The 25,384-nt window shown below is 40.6% G+C and overlaps 1 protein-coding gene across 4 annotated transcripts in view; it reads right to left on the bottom strand.

Annotated features, from left to right (window-relative positions):
• The window catches only part of ARL15 (ARF like GTPase 15), a 155,011-nt gene that overhangs the window by 40,898 nt on the left and 88,729 nt on the right, over window positions 1-25,384 (bottom strand). Inside the window, exon 6 of one of the 4 annotated variants that reach the window (XM_088652764.1) lies at window positions 7,628-8,099. The exons of the other annotated variants lie outside the window; for them this stretch is intronic. Coding sequence (XP_088508890.1) covers window positions 8,058-8,099 — 42 coding nt within the window. The 3' untranslated portion in view covers window positions 7,628-8,057. Of the gene's footprint in view, window positions 1-7,627; window positions 8,100-25,384 lie in introns of those variants that run through there. 4 annotated transcript variants of the gene reach the window in all.

The following is a 25,384-nucleotide window of genomic DNA, read 5'->3' as shown; positions in this document are numbered from 1 at the left end:
GAGTTGAAAAAATATATTGTACTAACAAAGAGATTTCAAAGTATGACTTAATTAAGGGTTATAGCAGATTGCAACACTCCAAGCAAAGTTCTAAAGAACCACAAATTAATCAAGAACATGGCAAGGCAGAAGAAACTCATCAACCTAGGAAGGTAGCCCATCTAAGGGAAGGAAATCTCGGATCCTAAACCTCTGCTGCCTTCTGGCTATACTAAATTATAAGAAAGGCTTTGGGAGTAAACCCCAAGGAAAAATCCATACCATCTGCCTTGCGGGACACCTTTGGAATAGGAAAAGGCTAAAGAGTAGACCCTATACAAATCAGGAGCCCCTAAGATGGTTGGATAGAATTTTGTATGCCTCTTCCTGGCAACTCCTGCAGCCAAGCTAGTGCCAAACGTATTGCTCTGCTTTCCCTTGAATCACATCATTAAGACCAAGAGAGAGGGTCTTGTTGTCTAGGCAGCTCAGGACCTCCATACACACAGCTTGTATCCCAGAGACATCACTTTGGTGCTGCTAACATTTGACTTCATCCCAGAGGTGTACTCCATTGTCTCTCGATATTGTCAACAACAATATCATTACATGGCTCATTGTAGCAGCTGTCCACTGAATCTCAACACTTTCTTCACAAAGCATTGCAACCTACTTTTCTCAAATCCATTTTTTTTAATGTTTAGCTAAATGCCACCAAGCAATCATACAACAGTGCAACAGAGTGGGACTTCATTTAAGATATCATTAGAATGAGCAACAAAATTCATTGTGATAGCCAATCTCCCTTTTTCATAGTAGTAGTGATGTGAGAAGGGACACGGGTGGCGCTGTGGTCTAAACCACAGAGCCTAGGGCTTGCCGAACAGAAGGTCGGCGGTTTGAATCCCTGCAATGGGGTGAGCTCCTGTTGCTTGCTCCCTGTTCCTGCCAACCTAGCAGTTCAAAAGCACGTCAAAGTGCAAATAGATACGGTATATAGGTACTGCTCCAGCGGGAAGGTAAACGGCGTTTCCGTGCGCTGCTCTAGTTCACCAGAAGCGGCTTTGTCATGCTGGCCACATGACCTGGAAGCTGTACGCTGGCTCCCTCGGCCACGAAAGCAAGATGAACAACGCAACCCAGAGTCGTCCACTACTGTACTTAACGGTCAGGGGTCCCTTTACCTTTACCTTTACCTTTACAGTGATGTGGAGAAAATGGCAGCTGAAGAGCTGGCAAGGTTTCTCAGTGGGAAATTTTACTGTGAACTGTTGTAGATTTGGACCATAAACAACCCAAAAGCTCTGTGGCACAAAATACTATTTTACCATGTTTTAGGTTTTGACCATCATTTGACTTTTGGGTTAACATGAACAGAATAGAAATAAAGGGAATACCTGTTCTTGGCTTCCAAATAAATATTACTTACAATAGAGAGGGACAAGAAGCAAGGTGTATGTAGTGTACATAATTGAACAAATAAGCTTTGAAGGCTGGGGATATGAATATATAATAATTCTCACATGGGGTTTTCCCTAACAATCATGATCCAGAGTAATACTGCTACAATTTAAAATTCTACTCTATAAGAAAAGCCCTGAATTTATTATTACATTTATATCCCACCTTTCCTCCAAAGAGCTCAAGCTGGCGTACATGGATCTCCTCTCTCCATTTTATCATCACATCATATGCTGACCAGAAAATTCACCATAAACTTGTGGCGCTGTGTGCTGGTGATAATCCTATATGCACCTCTCTTCCCGTTTAACTTTTTAGAAGAGTTCGCATTCATGGTACTTTGTTCTTGCTCAACACGTATTTTTCCCATGGAATGTAGCTCTTCAGTTCTCTACAGACATCCAGAGAGTACCACACCTTGTCCCATGGAAGAACAAGAGAAGGGCAAAAGGAAGGGAGAATCAGTTCCTGCTGGCAGTGAAAATGAGATAGCACTTTTGGCATGAATGTTAGATGTTTGTAAAGGGGAACCAACTGGAGCAGTTTTGACAAATGCCGTATTTTTCGCTCCATAAGACACACTTTTTTCCTCCTTAAAAGTAAGGGGAAATGTCTGTGCATCTTATGGAGTGAATGTGTGGTCAATCACTGGCTCCCTTTCTGGCTCCGCCCCCTTGCCCAGGCTTCCATTGTTGAATGTTCTGCAGATGGAGGCTGTTTGTTTCCCCAGCGACATGTGACTGGCTGATTAGATTATCTGTCTGGAATCTGTAGAAACGGCTCCCTTTCCTTTCCTAAAGAAGCTGCAAAACTGTGAGTTGAACCCCATAAAAACAGGATTTTTTCCCCCCTTTGCAAAGTAAGCTCAACAACTTTGAGCTAAAAACTAGGTATGTCTTATGGTCAGGTGCGTCTTATGGAGCAAAAAATACGGTAAATAAAAAAGATTGAAACAGGAATGGCAAAGTACGGAAATAATGCATGAGCCTGAAACAACTAAGACAAAGAAGTCAGGAGTTTCACATGGCCATTTTGAAGATAGACAAAATAAAATAAAAACTGATTCCAGTAAGGAGGGGGAGGAGCTAAGTACATATTTCCTGGTTTGATATTTTAACTTGTTAATTGCCTAAAGATCACGGCAAAGGCAGCATAGATCCTGAGAGTGATGTGATGGAGGATGTCACAGAATCCACTTGCACGCCATGCAGTAACAATAGCAACCAGAAAGGCTTTCCTGAGGAAAGGAGATGCAAGTCACAAGAAGCCTAAGGTTCAAACAATGTACATGTTAGCTCGAATAGCACTAGAAAGAAGCTTTGCCATCTGGCTTAACAAATACATGCACTTTAAGATGACACTGCAAGAAATAGTTCATCAAGTTGAAGTCACTAATAAGATAGCAACTCTTTGACAGGAAAGTAAAAAGTACATTTTGGCCATATGGATTCACAGTGTGGAGAAAGTGAATTCTGAACACCTCAGATGAAGTTGCTAACATAAAAGGGGCAAAAAATGGCAATTACCATCAAAAGTAAGACAGCTACTGCAGCTGCTAGCATCTAAATAGCCACCTAAGGTAAAAAAAAAACGGGGGGGTAAAGGACCACTAAACAGTTAAGTCCAGGCAAAGGTGACTATGGACTTCAGACCAAGGGAACTGGTGTTTGTCCACAGACAGCTTTCTGGGTCATGTGGCCAGCATGACTAAACCGCTTCTGGCACAACAGGACACCGCAACAGAAGCCAGAGCGCATGAAAACGCTGTTTACCTTCCCATTGCAGCGGCACCTATTTATCTACTCGTGCTGGTATGCTTTCGAACTGCTAGGCTGGCAGGAGCTGGGACAGAGCAATGGGAGCTCACCCCATTGTGTGGATTCGAACCGCCGACCTTGTGATCCTGCACCCAAAAACTAACAGCAATTAATGATGGAGGACAGGAGGAAGGAGTGCAGCCTAAATGGAAATGATGGTTCTATTTAATAGGTGTTGTGGGACCCATCGAAAAGACTACAGCACGTCACCGAGCCTTCCCCCCAAAGTACAAAGGATCAGCTGAGAAAACAGGGAGAAGGACTGATGAAAAGACTTGTGTCAGGAAAATGCTGTTCTCACTCAGTGGAGGACCTGTCACCCCTTCAGTCCCAAGGTGCTTGAATGCACCACAGGAAAAAAGACCCTGTGCTGACCAAGAATGAGTCAGTAAAAGAATGAAAAGCACACACCTCTAAATAAATTACTAACTACCATTACAAATATATTGAAAGGACACAAGGGAATTTCATTTCATTTCATATTTTGTTAGAAGAATAAGGGATGGAGGGAAACAGGAATGTTATTTTTAACTGAAACACTTCTGAGCATGAATAGGAACATCGTTTCCTACTAGGGAACACAGGATATATCAGTTCCTTTGCCTCCCAAATGGAATCAGGAGCCATAAAAATTGCAAATCCCATTCTCCCTAACAATTATTTCCAGTCAGAGAATTCTATGGGTGCAGAATCCTGTGTGGGAGTTCAAAGAGACCATGAAGAATTATTAAGAAACGTAAATTAAAAGATAATTAAACTACTGATTTAATCTTTACTAGGCATCTTTCTTTTTTAAAGTTTTTAAATCCATTTGGTTTGTTAGAAGGACACAGCTTTTGGCATACTTCATACTTTCTTTAATTCTAATTTTTTTAGTGTTGGCTATTTACAAACAAGTGGTGTTGGAAACAAGTTAATACTATACAGAAAAACTGAAGAATATGGTTCAAACACACATAGGAGAGAGAGAAAAACCTTCTACATCCATCTTGTCTTGATGCCCTTCTGAATAGCAGATTCATCTGTATATTACTTAAACTTCCCCAATGAAATTCAGGTGAAATCCCTGAGGCTCTATAAACAGTATGCACTTAGCTCAACTATAGAACATGATAAAAAAAAATTCCTTACAGAACATGGTATTTGCCAAGGGGGAATTAATTATGTTTAGCTTGATCTATTAAGACTACCATTCAGTGTACAATCATTGTATCACTACATGATAAACAAAGAATTGAATATTAAAAGCAACATGATCTACATTGTCGTGGAGGGGGAAAAACAAGTTTCCTATTAGGTTTTTGAAGACTTTAATGTCGTTAACAGCATCTTGCATAATTATATCACATGTAATACCAATTATTGAGGTTTATAAAATTGTGAGAAAGGTGTATGAAATTATGCATCGTGTGGAGAAAGTGGAGAAGAAGAAGAAGAGTTTGGATTTGATACCCCGCTTTATCACTACCCGAAGGAGTCTCAAAGCGGCTAACATTCTCCTTTCCCTTCCTCCCCCACAACAAACACCCTGTGAGGTGAGTGGGGCTGAGAGACTTCAAAGAAGTGTGACTAGCCCAAGGTCACCCAGCAGCTGCATGTGGAGGAGCGGAGACGCGAACCCAGTTCCCCAGATTACGAGTCTACCACTCTTAACCACTACACCACACTGGCTTTTCTCCATTTCACCTAACAGTAGAACAGTAGAACTCAGGAACACCCAGTGAAGCTGTTGAAAATGTTGAAAATTCAGGGCAGACAAAAGCGGACAGTTAAACTAAGCAATCCACTCCTATAAGAGGCAGTGATGGTCACTGACTTGGATGGCTTTAAAAGAGGATTGGACAACTTCACGGAGGACAAGGCTATCAATGGCTACTAGTCAAAAGGACTGTGCTTTGTTTTAACTGTTGGAGGCAGTATGTGCCTGAATACCAGTAGCTGGGAATCACAAGTGTGAAAGAGTACTTTTGCAATCAAGTTCTGCTTCCTAAAGGCATATCCTTATATTATTTTTGGCCCAAACCTCTCCGGTCAGATTAACATTTTCTGAGATATCCTGAGAGGTCCAAATGCATTTATTAGTTATTGAAAGCAGAAAAATATATTAAAACAACTCTGGTATGAAATTAATCAGATTTTAGGAATTAAAGGTATGTTTTGAAATAAATCATGAGAGTACATGCCCTAGAGTTGGCAAATCTCTGTTCTACTATTTAGTATGTCATTCTGTTGAGGCAAATAGATAACACCAAGACGGTGCTTGTGATAGCTCTAATAGGCACTGACATGCTTCCAAGCTAGATCTGCAGAACAGTTGTGGTCATTATCCTATTGTCAGTACTCGAGTGTTTCGGGTCATCTTATTATATGGAATTGTTCATGGACTTGTTGACTATATGTCTGTAACAATATTGTAGCTCACGTAGTAACTAAAACATGGTGACTAAAAGGTTCAACTAAACAACCTATAAGAAATGTTCAAGAGGAATTTTGCCTTTAATGAAGTCAGGCGTAACCGGCTGCTGTAACAAGTCATTCAAGAATTTATAAAGACAATGTAAAATAACATAAATAGCACAACCACATGTTGCAAAGTATCAAAAAGGACTTAGTCCAACATAAATGCAATGTCCACAGTCATAAGTTGGAGTTCATATATCATAGTTCATATAGGGTATCTGTCAAGGTTGTAGTGACTACTCTTGAGTAACGACCTTCCACATGCTTGTCTTTCAGACGTTTTTATTGGTGCACATTATTTACAGTGTAACGAACTGCTGATTCCATGTCTACCCGCTCGAGTCAGATTCCTGCACTGCCCCCCTCCACGTTCTGAACCAACATAAAAGCCTCGGAACTGAGAAGCGCCTCCCTTTCCTCCTCCTCCTCAATTCCGGCGTCGGGGGGGACGGGTCTTCTGTCTGACCGATTCCTGTCCTCTCTTTCCGCCTCCCTCTCTTCCTGCCTATGGAGCAGGGGCTCTTGGATGTTGCCAGAGCCCTGGCACTCCCTCTCCATTTCCTGACTCCCTCCATCAGACCCTTCGCTCTCATGACTGCTGGGAGACTGGCTGCTTCGGATGAGGGGGGGGTTCTCTATAAGCCCTCTCCCTTACAGTATCCATATGGAGATAATTGGTGAAACAGAAATATTCCCAGCAGGTGATGATGGAACTGTATACAGAGCCTGAAGCAGAGTCCATTATGTGTCTGTGCACTTGGTTTAGTATGTAGTCAGTCTGCAACTCAGCTCATACCTACTTCTATAGCCAAGACACTCTAGCACAGGCATCCCCAAACTGCGGCCCTCCAGATGTTTTGGCCTACAACTCCCATGATCCCTAGCTAACAGGACCAGTGGTCAGGGAAGATGGGAATTGTAGTCCAAAACATCTGGAGGGCCGAAGTTTGGGGATGCCTGCTCTAGCACAGTTAATGCATGTGCTGAACACAGTGTAGCCATGCCAAATTCAGCTCAAACTGATAAATTATGGCATTCAATCATCATCGTGTCAAAATCATCAGTAGAGCTTTAAAAGGAAGTTTGCTGTTCTGATGTCTCAGTTTGGGGCAGTGGTGTTGGAAACAAACAACATATAGCCACCATCTAAAGCAGGGGTCCCCAGACTTACCGTGCGGCGGGCCGGAGGGCGGGGGAGTGCGCGCGCATCGGGCCGGAGGGCGGGGGAGTGCGCGCCCGTGCGCATGCGCACACGCACACGGGCGGGGAAAAAATCGCCGAAAATCGCTTGTGCGCATGCGTATGGGCCTCCCCCGACCCGGAAGTGCACCAGAAATGACCTCTTCCGGGTCGGGAGAGGCCCATACGCATGCGCACAAAGGATTTTCGGCGATTTTTTGCTGATTTTTTAGATCGTCGCTGCGCCGCGCGCCGTGATAGCGGGCGGCGGCAGCGGGCGGCGGGGGTCGTCGCGGGCCGGATTGGAAGGCCGATTGGGCCGCATCCGGCCCGGGGGCCGTAGTTTGGGGACGCTGATCTAAAGGACTGTCACATGGAAAAGGAACAACCTTGTTTTCTGACAGTAAGTGCTGTTCAACAGTGGAACGGCCTTCCTCGGAAGGTGGTGGGTTCTCCATAATTTGAATGTTTTTAAGCAGAGGTTGGATGGCCATCTGTCATGGATGCTTTAGTTGAGATTCCTGCATTGCAGGGGATTGGACTAGATGACCCTTGGGATCCCTTCCAACTCTACAATTCTATGATTCTAAAAGGCTTAGTCAGCCAATGATATAAGTGACATCCCAGCACCATACAGATGTCTATAGCTAGAATGGTATCAGCTGAGTCACACTACAAAATGTGTGCCTTTTCTCACATTACAGAAAACAGAAAGACTGGAGAAGACAGGATGGTTTTAAACTGGTCATAAAAGTAATACAAAAATCATTTTATTTTTTTAGGAAAGTCTTGACAAATGCAACTTTGAACAAATGTTGAACAAACGAACATACTGGATAACAGTCTCAGATCCTCCTGGCTGATTTTCACCAGCTAGGATGGGCACTGATTCAACTTACAACTGATTGCTCACATTTTTCCAACCACACCCATCACATTAGTGGGTTATATTAGGACAAGACAGAACTTCCACATTCTTTGGTTTCAGGCTCTTCCTTCAAATCATCACACAGTCATAGGTTTTCGAATATGAAATAGTTGGTAAATTAATACAAGTTACCCATAACTCTAGGCAGAGACAAACTGATTTACTTGGGCATTTTTCACTCTAGGACAATTTAGCTAGAGATATGTTATTATTCTAGAAATATAGCACAGATTTTATGCCATTACATCTTCCATCAATCCAGAGATAGTTTTAGGCTAAAAGAAAACAGAGAAAAAGAAAAGAAAAATAAATTTGATATGTGTTTTTTATGTCTTATTCTGTAAAATCAATAAAAATTATTTTAAAAAATAAATAAAAGAAAACACCCACAACCACACCTCAATTTGTTATATCTTAATTTTGTTCTAGTATCCTTCCTTAACCAGTTTACTCTTCTTCTTTTTCCAAAAAAGGGGGTTCTGTAACCTACTCCAAGATGCACTGCAATGGCAAGGCTTTAATCAGTGCTTTTTTTCTGGGGGGGGGGAGGATGCAGGGGTACACATACCCCTAAACACTTTGTGAATCTTTGTACTTCTACTGTATTTATTTTTCCTGATTTGAACTATAAAATGGTGGTTTTCCTTGAGTCAAAACGAGAGTACCCCTAAACATTTTTAGGGAAAAAAGCACTGGCTTTAATTGTTCTGAAGAAGTACTGAATTTTTCATTTAGTTTGATCAGTGTCTGAACAAATAGGAAACGAAAGAACCTTAAGCAAGAAAGACCTAAATACTATCCTGGTACAACTCATCACCCTACATGGCACAAATATGGATAATATACCAGGACAAAGAAACCTCTAAGGATATTTTTGCAACAGCAAGTAATAAGGACAAAAGAAAACTAGAGCTCCAAATGGCTTACCCAAGAAGCCCCTTATGCATTTCAAGCAGTGTTGTTCTTTTTCTCTAATTCCATCTCTATACATATGCACTGCCTTTGTCACTCAACTTCACTGAGCACAAACACACACTGATCTTAAAACTAAACTGCAGCTCTTAAATAATGCATTACTTCAGAAGACCAAAAAAAAAATCAGTATTAAGATTTACATTTTTTTTCAATTAACACAGCATTTAAAATACAGTATATAAATAAAATTTAACAGAAGTTGTAAGAATTTAGTACAAATATCTGTTGAAAGCAACAACTATAAAAAAAAACGTTTCTGCCCTGCATCCTAAAAACTCTCAGGTTACTAACTTCCCATTGCCTGGTTTTAAATTACTCCACCCTTATTATTTAGGCCAAGTAAAAATAAATATATAATTGACCAAGGAGGGAAAATATTTTCCTTGTAACCTCTAATGAGGAAACTATGGGTACACTTCCATAATATTTCACAGTATTTTAATGGCATAACTTTAAAGCATGCTAAAATTCTTCCATCAACATATAAAAGCATCTCAGCTCTATAAATAAACATCAAAACAGCAACTGAAATACTATCATAGCAACTCTATTGATGCCTGTGTGGCACCACAACACTTTAAAATAGGCTAACTAGCAGGGTACAGCTAATGTACTCTGGTGCAATGACATCAACAATTGCAATCAAACAAATAACTGACATGTTTGCATCTTTTCCTATCTTTATCATTTGAAACAGTTTAGCACTTTTCATTATCAGGGAGCAAACAAAAATGCTCAAGAACAAGAATCAATTACCTGAAATCACAGCAGAACTAGAGAAAAACCAAACAAGGCACAGACGTAAAGACATAGAAATCTCTCTGCACCGAGGCACAGATGAAAAGAGTGTCCCCACCACACCTGCCCTTGAAAGATCACTCAAGGTCAAATTAGCATCATGACCATGCACAGCCTAGTGCAGCCTTCCCCAAGAAGGTGCACCCAAGATGTTTTGAGTCACAACTTGCATCACCCCTGACTATTGGCCGTACCGGCTAAAGCTAAAAGCACTTCTAGTCAAAACATCTCCAAAGAGTAAGGTTTGAGAAGGCTGGATTCCCTGGACCTATGAAATATGCCTTTCAAGTGGATTCCATGGACCTATGAAATATGCCTTTCAATTTCCCACCACACATTAGAGTCCAGCATTGACAGGTGTGAGTAAAGAAAAGATCTCTCGTATTTATCCTTTTTACCCTATGTAGTGAAGTCCATATATATACACATATACCACAGAAGACAACTCTAAATGCCTAATTGGAGCAAATGCTATAGCTATACCACCTATTTCACCCTGAGAAAATACATAAATATCAGTGTTAATAAGCGTCTACCATCTATGCACATCTCCACTTTAGCAGATTTAAAATTACTTAGCTTTAGATAGCCACAGGTAAAAGTTGTAAATAATAACTGCTGTGTAAATGTACACATTCTTACAGATGAAGCGTCAAACCATACATAGAGGTCAGCTGTGTTTTTAGTTAATAAAGCTTTTGAAGTTTTGCTTGACTTCCATTATGTGCTAGCAAGAGTTTCAAACACTAAAGGAAAACTGCTTAGATAACCCCATTAAAGATGATCACACACTTACTCATTTAATTAACAATACCATGCTTAAAATAACAGTATTCTAGCAAAAAACAGATCTCCCATATTAAACAGTGTTGGCAAATCTTGCTATGGGTATAATAAGTCATTCCTGCATGGTACAGCAATTGATACCCACCAGTACAGCAGGGAGATTCCCTTCCTAGTGGTTGCCACTATGTGACCATCTAGAGCAGGCACCCCCAAACTGCGGCCCTCCGGATGTTTTGGCCTACAACTCCCATGATCCCTAGCTAACAGGACCAGTGGTCAGGGGTGATGGGAATTGTAGTCCAAAACTACTGGAGGGCCGAAGTTTGGGGGTGCCTGATCTAGAGCTTTCTACCCCAGCTCACTGATGGGAATTATTCCTCAGTAGAAGAGGAGGAGTTTGGATTTGATATCCCGCTTTATCACTACCCGAAGGAGTCTCGAAGCTATGTATGCAAAAGCATCAAACAGCTAGCTCTGATCTTTGTTTAGGGAAGCTTTTAATGTTTAACAGACCATTGTATTTTAATATTTTGTTGGAAGCCGCCCAGAGTGACTGGGGAAACCCAGCCAGATGGGTGGGGTATAAATAATATAATATATTATTATTATTATTATTATTATTATTATTATTATTATTATTATTATTATTTGTAGATACCATTGCTGCAGTCATTTTGTGATTTAAAAAACATATATACAAGAGGAGTATACACAAGTAGTCAACAGTTGCAGGGGGGAAGTCAGGCTGGCTTAAGCTCAGAATGAGCTCAGGCTTGCAAAGTAGGTTAAAAATAATATTAAAAAGTTTCTTTGGCTGTGTCTGAAGTAAGAGAAAGAACAAGCAAGTGGTAGGTCCTCTGCGTGGGGAAGACAAAGAAATGCTATTGGGTGACAGAGAAAAGGTGGAACTGCTCAACATCTACTTTGTCTCTGTCTTCACCCAAAAGGAAAGTGATGCCCAACCTGGTGATAACAGAATGACGTAAGAAAGAAGCTGCAGCCCAATATAAGAAAAGAGGTAGTAAGGGAACACCTAGATACTTTAAATGAATTCAAATATCCAGGGCCTGGGTTGAACGGGGTAACTGTTGGGTGGATTTGTAGTAAGTTGATTGACTGAACCCAATGGTTCCTTGTCATCCTGGAAAAAAGTGACAAGTGGGGTGCCACAGGGTTCTGTCCTGACTGCTGTTGTTCAACATCTTTAAAAATGACTTGGATGAAGGAACTGAGGAGATGCTCATCAAATTTGCAGATGACAACAGAGAGGGGTAGCTAATGCTGCAGAAGACAGAATCAGAATTCAAAATGAACTAACAAAATGAATTTCAACAGGGACAAATGTAAGGTTCTGCACTTTGGCAAGAAGAACCAGATGCACAAATATAGGATGGGGGACACCATTGTTCTGGATCATGTGAACTATTCTGCACCGTCCCAAGTATAGAGGAGCCAGAGTAAACAAAGTAATGATCTATTTATGTAATCATTATGGCCCTACTTCCTAATTAACAGCAAAAATACATTGTGTGATTTATTTCCTTCTACTACAGTCAGCCAACAAAAACATCTGTTGGAGCAATATTATCTTTTAAAGAGTAAACAGCCAAACAAATGGGGAAATTTGTCAATTAGCTTTGCCATTTGGAATACTGTCCTTATTAGTAACAATGACACCATTTCTTGGCAAGATGAATGCAATAAAATAATAAATTTTAAAGATAAATATAATTTACTTTCTGAATACTTCCATGTATTTGGTAATGTTAGCTTTAACATTGCCAGTAATTATCCTTAGTTCAGTGTCTATTATGTATCTTGGGGCATTCCTAGAAACTCTACATTGCAAAGGCTAGATGTTGGATTGTGGTGCCATGGAGCAGGTGTGTTTTTTATCAGTTGCATTTGGCAATACTTACTTTTTCCAAGACCTGGCTTCCAAGCTTTTGTAACCTCAATATTTGAATACTGTAATGTTGTGCTTTTGACTTCAGAGATAGTTCTGAGGCTTCAAGTTTAGCACAGAAAAATGTAAATCCTAAACTGAGATACAGGGCGCAGTAAATATGTACCAACTTCCTGGGGACAATTCACTGTGCACACTATGACATGTTACTTATAATTTACCTTAACCATTTCATGTGGCCAAAACTTTTGAGAGAAGGCAGGTCAGAACAAAAACTTTTTTCACAACTTGATATGTGTGTGTCATATTCTGAAATATTTGTTAATTCTTCAGAACTTATGCCCCCAAAGAATGTACAAGGGAAAGTGAAAGTGTTTAGAACAAACTTTCAGGACTGCTTTCTCTCTCACCAACCCCCACCCTAAAAAATCCTATAGCCAGTCACATGCAGGTAATCATCTTTTGTTAGTTTCCACTTCTTCCTCATCTGGATCAGTTTCAACTATGTGACAACAAAGAAATGAAACACCAAAATAGCAGCAGCTACATATCCTCCGCATGACAGTGTAATTTCTTTTGCCTTAAGGCAATGTCTAGCACTGAAATCATAGTCTGTTTATTTCCAACTGGTGCTACGTTAATATCAAAAAGGCTTAACTCTTCCTGATATGCATCTGAAGATAGATTGATGAATTTGAACACTATGTTCATATTAAAATTAGCAGAAGCACTCACTCATGCCAGTCCATACAGAATACAGGTGTGAATAACTAATCATTTAAGTTCATATGAGCAATAAAGATGACCTAAAACAATTATTTCAGTTATGACTACATATACAGTATATAAGTTCTTCAGACTTCTTCCTCTTTGAGGAACCACTGCATTTAAAAAATGCTTACACCTTTGCTGGCTATCCCAGGCCAATCTCACCATGGTTCTTCTTTGCCATACATTTTTATCCCTCATCGCTGCAAATATCTACGGTGGCCCCTTTTTTGCTTAAAATTAAAATATAAGATATAAACACAAGTAAAAGAGTTTGCGTAGAAGCATCATATGCACCCAGGTGATTTGAAGCAGATATTTCTTCCTGTGCCTTATTAAATAGGACTTAAATGGTGGTCATCAAACTCCTAAAAGATGAACATGGTGTTTCTAAAGCTTAAAACTCTTAACACTGGCATGCTGAAGAGAAGAAAGTGGGATTTTGATAGAAAGGAATGACTTAATTGGACACGTCAGACATTGTAGGTTAACCTACACTTGTTCTGTGAATTTAGCAATTGCCTATTGGTATGATGATCATTCCAAAAGGGTGTAGCTTGTTATGGTTACTAATTAGATAGATTTAAAGCATTTTAAAGACAGATGCTATAATGTGATTTATGGATTTGTTCTGTCACCTGGGAATGACCTCCTGCACTCTGCCTTACAAGTCTAGCACTGCTACTCATTTCAAGAGGTAATCTCCCTTCCAAGGAAAGCATTTGATACTTCTTCTAGAAGCAACATTAAAATGCTGCAAATGAATCGACACAAAATCAAAGGAAGTACTGCTAACAAGATCTTACATGTGTAAATAGAAGCTTTGAGACTTGAAAGATTTTCACAGGGCAAATTATGAAGACTACAATGGACTGGAGCAATATAATTACAATGCAGGTTAAGAGACTGTGCAACAAACAGAAAGTTAGGCATGCCAAAACCCTACTGCAATTGGTAAACTTGCTTGTACAATCCATAATTAAGCACTGAGGTCCCAGTGACTGATATTTGTATTGTAGTACATCTGTATATTTGTTATCAAGTATATGGATGGAAGAATGATTAGAGATGTTGTTGTTTTTTAATTGCTGCCTCTTCTAGGATCGACTCATTGATGAACTCTCCTGCTTTGGGTCACAGGACTAAGTCATTAATATCAAGACTTAGACACTAAGTAAATGCTTAGTTACATCTATTGAAGATGACTTATTCAAAGCGTCCTTCTGAGACTGACATGCACTGATTAGCAGAATTCAGCATCCACCAGCTTTTTGCAAATTACCTACATTCATAAGAATGCTCCACGATGAAACACTAGATGAATAACACTAATGAATCTTCCCGCCTTAACATCAGTACATCATGAAATAGGAAGTTATTGGCCAATTATGAGAGCAACAATAAAAACTATGGTTCATGAAACACTCAAATTATCCATCAAAATCTTTGGCTGCATTCACGTGGCTGTTTATTCCATTTTCACAAAGTTTCCCTAACTGTTAATTTCCACATTACAGTTGAGATTTCGCACGGTGCAAAAGGCATTTCCAGAACTATCGTGGAATATAGCACATTATTGGCAAATGGATTTTTTTCTGGAGGCAAATAACACAGATATGAGCTACGAAAGTTGCTTTTATATTGTGTGAAAGCTCAAATATAATGCAGAACAGTTAAGGAAAAGTCATGAAAATGGAATAAACTGCCATGTTAATGCAGCTATAAACAATCTGCATAAAATATGAAGAACTGAGATCCTGTTTTCTAAACACTTTAGTCAGCATTAATAGCTAATTGTTAATTTAAAATATCAGTTCTTTATTTATTCAGCATGTAAGGAGACAAAAAGAACCTTAACATTTTCCCCTTTTTCCATTACGGAAACACTATTTTATTTATATGCATGACTTATTATAACATATGTTGTAAGTTTTTGCTGATTTTGAGGCTGATGAATCCAAAAAAGGCACTTTTTGCAGAATTTGTTAGGGATATTCACACAAGGAGGCAACATAGACTATTTCATAACTTGCTACCCTTTTCCAGTCAAGATAGAGTCACAGAAACAATATATTCAACCAATTTACTGCATTTCCCATGACAAAATGACATCTCGAAACAGCGGGTTGCATGAAAACTAACGATCTTATCATCTAAACTGTTTTCACAAACATTAGAATAAGTTTATCCTACTTTCAGATATGAAATAACAACGACAAATTACAGTATCTTTAAAAAGGTTTGTTTGAGGAATTTATTTCTGTGATTCCCCATACAAACTAATTCATATCACCAGACTAATGTGCAGAATGGAACTATGTTCCCTGCCTGCTTTCTTCCTTTCTAACTGTTCTATTGAAGTTCACATATTAAAATGAAAATGTTTATGCAGATTAGCAAAAATTGCAGCTTAATGCAGAAATAGGGGCCTATGTGTGAGCAAATACAAAATACAAATGTGACAGTGCCCATAAATATACTGAGTCAGACCATTAGTCCATCTAGTTTAGTACTGTCTATTTTGACTTTGCAGCGGTTCTCCAGGGTTTGGGGCATAGGCCTCTACCTGGAATTGTCAGGGATTGATTCTGGAACCTTCTGCATTCAAAGCATATGCTCTACCATTGAGCTATGTGCCTTCCTCAAGCTTTTGCTTAGCATGTCGTTTGAACCAGGACTTGCAGCTTGTCTCTGGTTAGCCTACAGCTCCTGGTTAGTGAGAAGAGAGCTTAACCAGGAGTCCTGATTCACACAACATGCTAAGCCAAACCCTAGCCTAGCTTACCTTGGGACAAGAATAAACTGGACAGGGAAGAAGCAAACTGGCTGTGAGCACACATCTTCATCCAGTCTTCGTAACCCAGAGTTTGGCTTATCATATGTCAGGGCTGGAGTCAGATGCAGGTCAGCCGAAGAAGCAGAGCCAGTTGTCAGTGAAGTTAACTTCTTATTCAAAGCAATGAACATATAATCAGAAACACTCTCGGTAGGTATCGCCCTATGGAGCTGTTGCCAAGATTGGCGGTCCCTGCCTTCCACCCCCTCTTCTGCCGGATGTTTTCCACGCAATCTCAAACTGTGTCTGGGCATCTCTTTTGTTCTGCCCTACGCACCACTCGGCCATGTCCTTGGAGACAAGGTGGGAGGGGAGCTTGTCGCAGTAGGAGAGGCAAGTTCCCTGTTTGCTTCTGGAGCCTCCTGCTTCAGCCTCTGAGTCTGAACTGCTTCCTGTCGCAGGCTCTCCCTGCTCACTAAATCCTGTTGCCCCTTCAAGCATCCCACACGTCTCCCTCTGATCTGTCCTCAGTGTCCCACCACCAATCCCTGGGCTTTGAGCCTTCCTCCTCTGAGGGTCTCCCGGGTGGTGCCTCCCACCACACCTCATCATCCAGCCAATCCCTGACACCTTGTCATGCAAACCAGCTCAAGATGATGTTTCACCCAGGTTTTTACTGCCATGGCAGAAAAACGCTACAATTAAAAAAGCCAAGTGAACATTCGTTCTCTAAGTCAAATTTTTGCAAAATCTTATCCACAGACTCCTAGCAATATAAACATTGCAGTTAAGGACAAGTCATGAGTTATGGCTCCTAAAGGATGCACTGAGACTTTCTAAGGCAACTATATGAGCATTTTAGGATTAATGCATTTAGCCTATTCCATATTTCTTTCTTCATAATACTGTTAGGATGCAAGCCCAGCTAGGACAGGTTTGAGTGAATTTTTGCATTCCCTAGGATTAATATACCATGCATACTTATCTGTTAATTTAAAAAGCAGCTACACCCTGTCTTATGGATTAGCTTCAACAGTACTACGGTACAATAACCCATTCTCTTGAGGCTGAAGCCCAAGTTGTATGCCTTCCTGCATCTCTTCTATTTGGCTGGGGTTCAAAAAGTCCACAGTTGACTGGAGAAGCTTTAGCACAGTTGAATGGGGGGGGAGAGGAGAATAACTTGTACCTGATTTAGGGCCACTGATTAAGGCCCTGGTGCCATATCCTATAATAACTTGCAATACCCCACTTGTTTATACCACATCAATCAATCTCCTTTATTGGCATAGTAAGAGTATGTTGTATACATGGATTGAAACACAACACAGGTAACGAAACATAGTAGGAGGTACTTTCGGTTAAAACTGTCCAGACATCCTAAGATAAAAAGGTAGCTAATAGGACCTATGGTGACATAATTACATGGCGTCACTCAAAAGTCTTGCCACATTCTCCACAACGTCATTCCTACAATTATTCAACCGATAGGTCACCCTGGAAGAGTCAGTGTGATAGGTCCCCTCCTTCAATAAGGGGGCCAAATATTTGTCATATATTTTTGCATAGAATGGGCAATGAAATAAAATGTGTGTGATGGATTCGTTGTATCACATAAAATGGCCACAGGCTAATCTCATCATCACCTGTTTTAGAAAATACAAACTAGGATCCTAATCTATAAACTAGCCTTCCCCTTTCCAGGTGCTGCCCAAAACCTGCAGACTACAACTCCCATCAGCCCTGATCATTTGTCTGTAACATCTTGAAGGTATGGAATTGTGGAAGGTTGGTAAGCTTTTACGATTCACCTTTTTTGTTTTAAGTTGTTTTTAATGCTGTAGTCTGCCTAAAGACAGGAGTGCCTGGCGTGCTCTGGTCCATGGGGTCACGAAGAGTCGGACACGACTAAACAACAACAGTCTGCCTTTGGACCTTAGGGTGAAGGATGGGAAATAAATAACTAGGGTAAGCACATTTAGGGGACACATGGCCAAGCTGTGTGTGTGTGTGTGTGTGTGTGTGTGTGTGTGTGTGTGTGAGAGAGAGAGAGAGAGAGAGAGAGAGAGAGAGAGAGAGAGAGAGAGAAATCCCATTGTACAAGTGTAAATCCTTGCACTGATGGGATGGTTACTTAGCACCGCACTGGGTACAAGTATAACCCAAAAGTGTAACCTACCTTGTATTCACCCTGGATGTGCAATGTATTCCTCATATCTTTGATTCTCATCTAACATGTTTTGGTTGATACTTCTGAGTATGTCAATGCTCTGTGCCCAGCACCTGTTAGCCTGGTGCCCAGCCCAGCTGACATTCCAAGCATGTCCCTTAAATCCACAGCTCCCCTGTGACTATGCGAGCACAGACAGGTGCAAGCACAACAAAGAAAGCCAACACTGGTGCACACCAGCTATCATCATTAATAGGAGACAAAGTTACTTTCACTGTCTGGGAGGAGCAAGTGCTCCAGAGATCTGCTGATTCATTACTCTGCACTTGATCCATTGGTCTACTGCTAGCACAGGTATGCACCTATATTTTGCCATTAGTTAGTGGTGGCAAAAGAGAAGGCACCTTTCCCAAGAAGCACTGTCCTCACCAGTAAACTCAAAAACAGTTGTTTGCATCTTTAAGGTTAGGATCCGCCACCTCTGTTTTGCAAATGGAACTCTAGTGTCACCCTGGGGTTCTGCACTCAAGTCCAAATACAGACCATGCTTGGAATATCTATTCAGGATTGCACACTGCCCTCCCATTTGCTGCCTAATTTCTTTTAACACATGTCTGGCAAAGTGTCAGCTCTTCAGACTGGCAGACTTTTGCTTAATTGCTGGTGATGATCTGGAAAATAATAAAATGATCAAGGCAACGAGAGAGCAAGCACCAGGTGTACAACTAACTACGCAAGATAAAACAATTCATCCCATGCAAATAGATTTCAGAGTTATGCAAGCTTCCTTTTGCTGCTTAATTCAAACTGTAGTAGCTTGAAATATTTAGTTACAGGTAGGTAGCTGTGTTGGTTTGACGTAGTCGAAACAAAATTTAAAAATTCCTTCCAGTAGCACCGTAGACTTAGTGGGTCTCTAAGGTGCTTGCCAGTAGTGATGTATGGAAGTGAGAGCTGGACCATAAAGAAGGCTGATCGTGGAAGAATTGATGCTTTTGAATTATGGTGCTGGAGGAGACTCTTGAGAGTCCCATGGACTGCAAGAAGATCAAACCTATCCATTCTTAAGCCCCGAGTGCTCACTGGAAGGATAGGTCCTGAAGCTGAGGCTCCAATACTTTGGTCACCTCATGAGAAGAGAAGACTCCCTGGAAAAGACCCTGATGTTGGGAAAGATGGAGAGCACAAGGAGACGGGGACGACAGAGGATGAGATGGTTAGACAGTGTTCTTGAAGCTACGAACATGAGTCTGACCAAACTGCGGGAGGCAGTGGAAGACAGGAGTGCCTGGCGTGCTCTGGTCCATGGAGTCACGAAGAGTCGGACACGACTAAACAACAACAACAAGGTGCTACTGGAAGGAATTTTTTTATTTTGTTTTGAAATATTTAGTTCTTCAAAAGTAATGAGCAACATTCTGCGAGCAAATAGGTGTGTTTTTTATCATGCTTGTTCTGGTTGAACAGTATTACCTTTCTGCTAAGAAATTACAATTAGAGATAAAATGTGTTGGACAAGGTGTTGACTACAGAAACAAAAACTGAAGTTGATAAGCAGCAACCAGGCATTATTGCTGGGCTTGCTCAGCATTTTCTTAACCGTCTCCTGGAAACTCTCACATGGATATATTTCCCCATCCAATTTAGAATACAAGACTTTGCATGGCATTAAATAAAATACTACTCCAAAGGATTTTTGATAAACATTTAACTGTTTAGCAATACTAAAACAGACAGTTAATTATAGAAAAACATGTCAGTGCACATATGGCAGCAGGATAAATTATGCACATCTGGATTACTTTTGGCACGAAATACAGCTAAGTGTCTACAGCCAAATTTAGCAATCTGTCACTAACAATATGTACATTTATTCTGAAGATGTTAAGGCCTCAAAGTAAAAAATAAATAAAAAATCTTCATCAACTTTCCAGATCACCTTAAGAGAACAAACAGGTGACAAAACATATTGCTAAAATTGCCCATGGCTATATAAACAGGAAGAATTTCAAATCTCTTGCAACAGACACAACAACATCCATAATTTAAAGCAATTCTATTCCCTCATTGATGTATGTTGAAATCTAGGATCAAAACATTTTACAACTAACAGGGGTAATCCGCACAGTAACTGGAAGATCTGTTTGGTACTGAGCAATGGTATCTCTAGTAAAATATATCATTTGCCAACAATTATTATTATTATATAGAGTAAAATACAACAGAATCACATGGTAAAAGAGAGCATATTTGTTATTTTGCAGGGCAGAGGTGAACAGAAAACAAAACAAAATGATTTCTAAATTAAGATGCTCTTTTCTGGGTATAGCAAAAAATTTAAATCTGGGCAAATGTGGATTACCATGCAAGACTGCAGAAATAACTCTTACTGAAGTCAATGGGGCTTACTCTCAGCTAAGTAGGGTTAGAATTGCAACGTAATTATTTTATGTATTTATTTATTGTTCTTATATATATACTGCTTTCCTGCCAAACACACAAGGTGGATTACAATTTAAAATATTAACACAAACAAATGCTACAAAATATTCTCAGGCTGAGATCGAGACCACCAGCTGCCTGGATTGGGATTCCTTGTTTCTGCCTTGCTTCAGGACACAGAGATCTCCAATTGCTAGTAAGGCAATAGTCTTAGTCTTTTTAAAATTTCTATTCTGTCTAATTTCCTAGAGAAACTCAAAGTGACTAACAAATCAAATAACAGAATATAAAACAGAAAAAATATTAGCATAAAACTAAAAACAAAAGAATGGACAATTCCAAAGCAAGCATTGAAGTATACACCAAACTAAGCCAATGACAAACTTTATCAGCTGAAGGTCTTTTTAAAAAGTAATATAAATAGGTCGCTAATATAATTCAGCCCAGGTTCTCCGGGTGGCTTTAAAAAGATGCTAAGAATGGAGAACAAGCCTGTGATTCCCTGCCCAACCTAAAAATTGTGTGGGTGCAAAGGATCTAATGCACGGTGTTTGAAGACAACAGTGTATTGTCCTTACTCTAAAATAGAGAAACATTAAGTATAAAATGAATTAAGATTGCCGGAAGAAATATCAACAACCTCAGATATGCAGATGACACAACCTTGATGGCAGAAAGTGAGGAGGAATCAAAGAACCTTTTAATGAGGGTGAAAGAGGAGAGCGCAAAATATGGTCTGAAGCTCAACATCAAAAAAACCAAGATCATGGCCACTGGTCCCATCACCTCCTGGCAAATAGAAGGGGAAGAAATGGAGGCAGTGAGAGATTTTACTTTCTTGGGCTCCTTGATCACTGCAGATGGTGACAGCAGTCACGAAATTAAAAGACGCCTGCTTCTTGGGAGAAAAGCAATGACAAACCTAGACAGCATCTTAAAAAGCAGAGACATCACCTTGTCTACAAAGGTCCGTATAGTTAAAGCTATGGTTTTCCCAGTAGTGATGTATGGAAGTGAGAGCTGGACCATAAAGAAGGCTGATCGCCGAAGAATTGATGCTTTTGAATTGTGGTGCTGGAGGAGACTCTTGAGAGTCCCATGGACTGCAAGAAGATCAAACCTATCCATTCTTAAGGAAATCAGCCCTGAGTGCTCCCTGGAAGGACAGATCGTGAAGCTGAGGCTCCAATACTTTGGCCACCTCATGAGAAGAGAAGAATCCTTGGAAAAGACCCTGATGTTGGGAAAGATTGAGGGCACTAGGAGAAGGGGACGACAGAGGACGAGATGGTTGGACAGTGTTCTCGAAGCTACGAACATGAGTTTGACCAAACTGCGGGAGGCAGTGGAAGACAGGAGTGCCTGGCGTGCTATGGTCCATGGGGTCACGAAGACTAAACGACTAAACAACAACAACAAGTATGAAACATATCCAAGCGTTGGAAAGAATCTATGCTTTACTGAACCATTTAATTCCTTCAGGGAAACAGACCCACCCACCCTGCTTCTAAATATAAATTCAAGTGTCTTTATAACAAATTCAAAGCCAGTAACCCAGCCAGCACTGTACAAGCCATGACAAACAACAAACCACCACGATAAACAAAATAGCAGGGCAAAACTTATATGAAAAGGAGGGTGAAAAAGGCAAAGTGAAAACAGCAAACAACCTGACATCACACCATCAAGGCAATCCTGACCCTCGGGAAACAACAAAAAAAAAATCATTCCCAAAGCAACAACAAGGAAAAGCCCACCAGACCATTTTTAAGGCTGGGAGTCTGGGGAGCACCCAAAATGATCCATGCTGCACTGAAGTGGTGGTAGAAGGGGATTATATGGCACCATGTTGGAAATTCATGCCAAACACCAGCTTGGCCCCTCAGAGGACTAGTCCAGGAAAACTGTCTAGCAACAGCAGCAGAGAACACAATGGTGTCAATTATCCTGACAAAGTGCCTGTATCACAAATGCAACCTATTTTACATAGTAGCTATAATTTACTGCAGACATGTTGGTTACATCCTGAAGCAAGCTGTGTTAACCCAAATTACTTTTTTTTTTAAAAAAAATCCTTTCATGTTGGTTTTGCAGTTTCGGCCCTTTCTTACTCTTATTTATAACTGTACAAATGTTCAACCTTTCCTCCAAGGAGCTCAAAGCAGTATGCATGGCTATCTGTGTCCCCACAGATATCTGTGTCCCTATGAGATATGCGAGGTACAGAGTTGGCGACTGGCCTAAGGTCACACAGTGAGCTTCATGACTGACCAGGAATTTGAAGCCTGACCTCACAGGTCCTAGACCAGAGGTCAGCAAACCATAGCTGCCAAGTTTTCCCTTTTCTCGCGAGGAAGCCTATTCAGCATAAGGGAAAATCCCTGTAAAAAAGGGATAACTTGGCAGCTATGCAGCAAACCTTAGCAGCAGGGGGCCGGTCCACTGTCCCTCAGACATTGTGGAGGGCCGGACTATGCCCCACAAATAACCCAGAGATGCATTTTAAATAAAAAGACACATTCTACTCTTGTAAAAGCACGCTGATTCCTGGACCGTCCGCAGGCCAGATTTAGAAGGTGATTGGGCCGGATCCAGCCCCTGGGCCTTAGTTTGCCTACCCATGTCCTAGACCAGGCACCCCCCAACTTCGGCCCTCCAGATGTTTTGGACTACAGTTCCCATCATCCCTGACCACTGGTCCTGTTAGCTAGGGATCATGGGAGTTCTGGGCCAAAACATCTGGAGGGCCACAGTTTGGGGATTCCTGTCCTAGACTAACATCAACCACTATACCAAGCCACTACCTTCCAGACTATGCCATAAATATCTCTAAAGGTAAAGGGACCCCTGACCATTTGGTCCAGTCGTGACCGACTCTGGGGTTGCGGCGCTCAACTCGCATTATTGGCCGAGGGAGCCGGCGTATAGCTTCCAGGTCATGTGGCCAGCATGACAAAGCCGCTTCTGGCAAACCAGAGCAGCACATGGAAACGCCGTTTACCTTCCCGCTGTAGCGGTTCCTATTTATCTACTTGCATTTTGACGTGCTTTCGAACTGCTAGGTTGGCAGGAGATCTACAGATCTCTTAATACTTCTCATTAGTTCTTTGTAGTCCAAAAGCAATGAACACAGAGGCAGACTGAATTTGATACTATATATTTTTTTAATGACACTGCATTAAATAATTTAATCCAAATCTGAATGCTTTGTAATACTTGTTTCCTCCGTAAAGATTTTAATAAGTTCCCTACAACTGAACTTTTGTGGAAGCCTGAAACTAGGCTGCAGACAGGTAAAAAGTGTACAATGTAAGCTAATGGTTACAGGTAGGTAGCCGTGTTGGTCTGAGTCGAAACAAAATCAAACAATTCCTTCAGTAGCACCTTAAAGACCAACTAAGTTTTTATTTTGGTATGAGCTTTCGTGTGCATGCACACTTCTTCAGATGCACACTTCTTCAGATGTAAGCTAATGTTATGATAAGCTATAGCAGTATAACCTTTGCTAAGGGAATACAGCTAATAACTTGTAAGGGAATCCATGGATAACTTTTGTCAGCTACAGCTTGCATCAATCTTGTTAACACCCCTTTTATTATTTCAAAAGAATGTAATGCGATATTTCAAGTTTTGTTTTTATTACTATGTTCCTTTAGGTAATCCCCACAGTTCGTTCAGCCCATGCAACAAACTCACTCTCTGCTACAGCAAAACACATTTGTTGAAATTTGAAAGCAGTGCAAAGATCTAAAGGTCTACTGCTAGACGAATTTTCTTGCCAGGCACATGTACAAACATATCTTAGCAGACAGTTAAATTCTTCTAAGGTCAATCACTCAAAAATAATATAAATGGCTGCCTGCAAACAAATCTTCAGCAAACATTAGAAACCAATGCAGAGTTCCGTAAATGCATTCATATATCATAAAAATATCATGAAAAGTGTAAATTGCTTTCAAAAATTAAATATTAGTGCTTTGATTATAAATACAGCGTGGATCTTAAGTGCCAATTTTATTTAAAATGTCAACAAATACTCAGGAACAGATAGGAAAATATTGAAACCCTCATTAACAAATGACAGCATTTTGGTAATAATTACTTTGTGTTATTAAAATTCTACAGTGCACCAACTGGAGCCAGATACAAAACAGAAGCTGTAGGTGGGGTGCATGTGTGTGTGACTGAATCAAATACTAGCTGGGAGTTCAGGCGGCAGAGCCAACTACCTACCGGTACTTCACCCCAGGAGCTATGCCCTTTCCATATACTGCTGCAAATCTAACAGACTAGGGACCCTTCTTTTTTATGGTGAATGCTATTTGTTAAAATGGTTCCATCTACTAAGAAACCTATGCGTTTTGCCTAAAGACGAGGAAGGCCTGGGTAAAAGTCAGTTCTTGTGTTTTCAGAGATGGAGAGTTGGTCATTGTTATTATTCTCCTTCTCAGGAAGCCTAAGTTGCAACCTACACAGTGCCTAAACAGCCTTATTTGAATGTCAGCTATGTTCTCCCCCATTTCACCTTAAAACTAATATCATATGCAGACTCCACTGGTTTAATATCAGCTAAAATATTTTTCCTCTCATTCTCTCTCTCTCTCCCCCCCCCCAATTTCTCCGGTCAGTTTCAATCAAAAAGTTGTGCTATTGGGAGTCAGCACAATGAGTGCCACTAGCACAATGGGGTTCCCCCCCTCTCCTCCCCCCATCATGACCTCCACAAATTGGCTCTTTGGGGTCAGGAGAACTCCGATAGCAGACAGGAGAAGGAGAAGGGAGATTGTTCCATTAGCACAGGGCAATAGTCTTAACACAATGTTGCTTTCCACCCTCTGTTTGCTATGGACAGTTCTGGAGAACTAAAAAGCTTGCACACTTTGGTTTTGCCCTAATATGGGACAGCACTGCCTTTACTTTACATAGCCATCTGATCAAA

This window comes from Zootoca vivipara, chromosome 10 (assembly GCF_965207765.1).
Source record: "Zootoca vivipara chromosome 10, rZooViv2.hap1.1, whole genome shotgun sequence".
Classification (NCBI taxonomy): Eukaryota; Metazoa; Chordata; class Lepidosauria; order Squamata; family Lacertidae; genus Zootoca; species Zootoca vivipara.
This window is presented reverse-complemented; position numbering and strand designations above follow the sequence as displayed.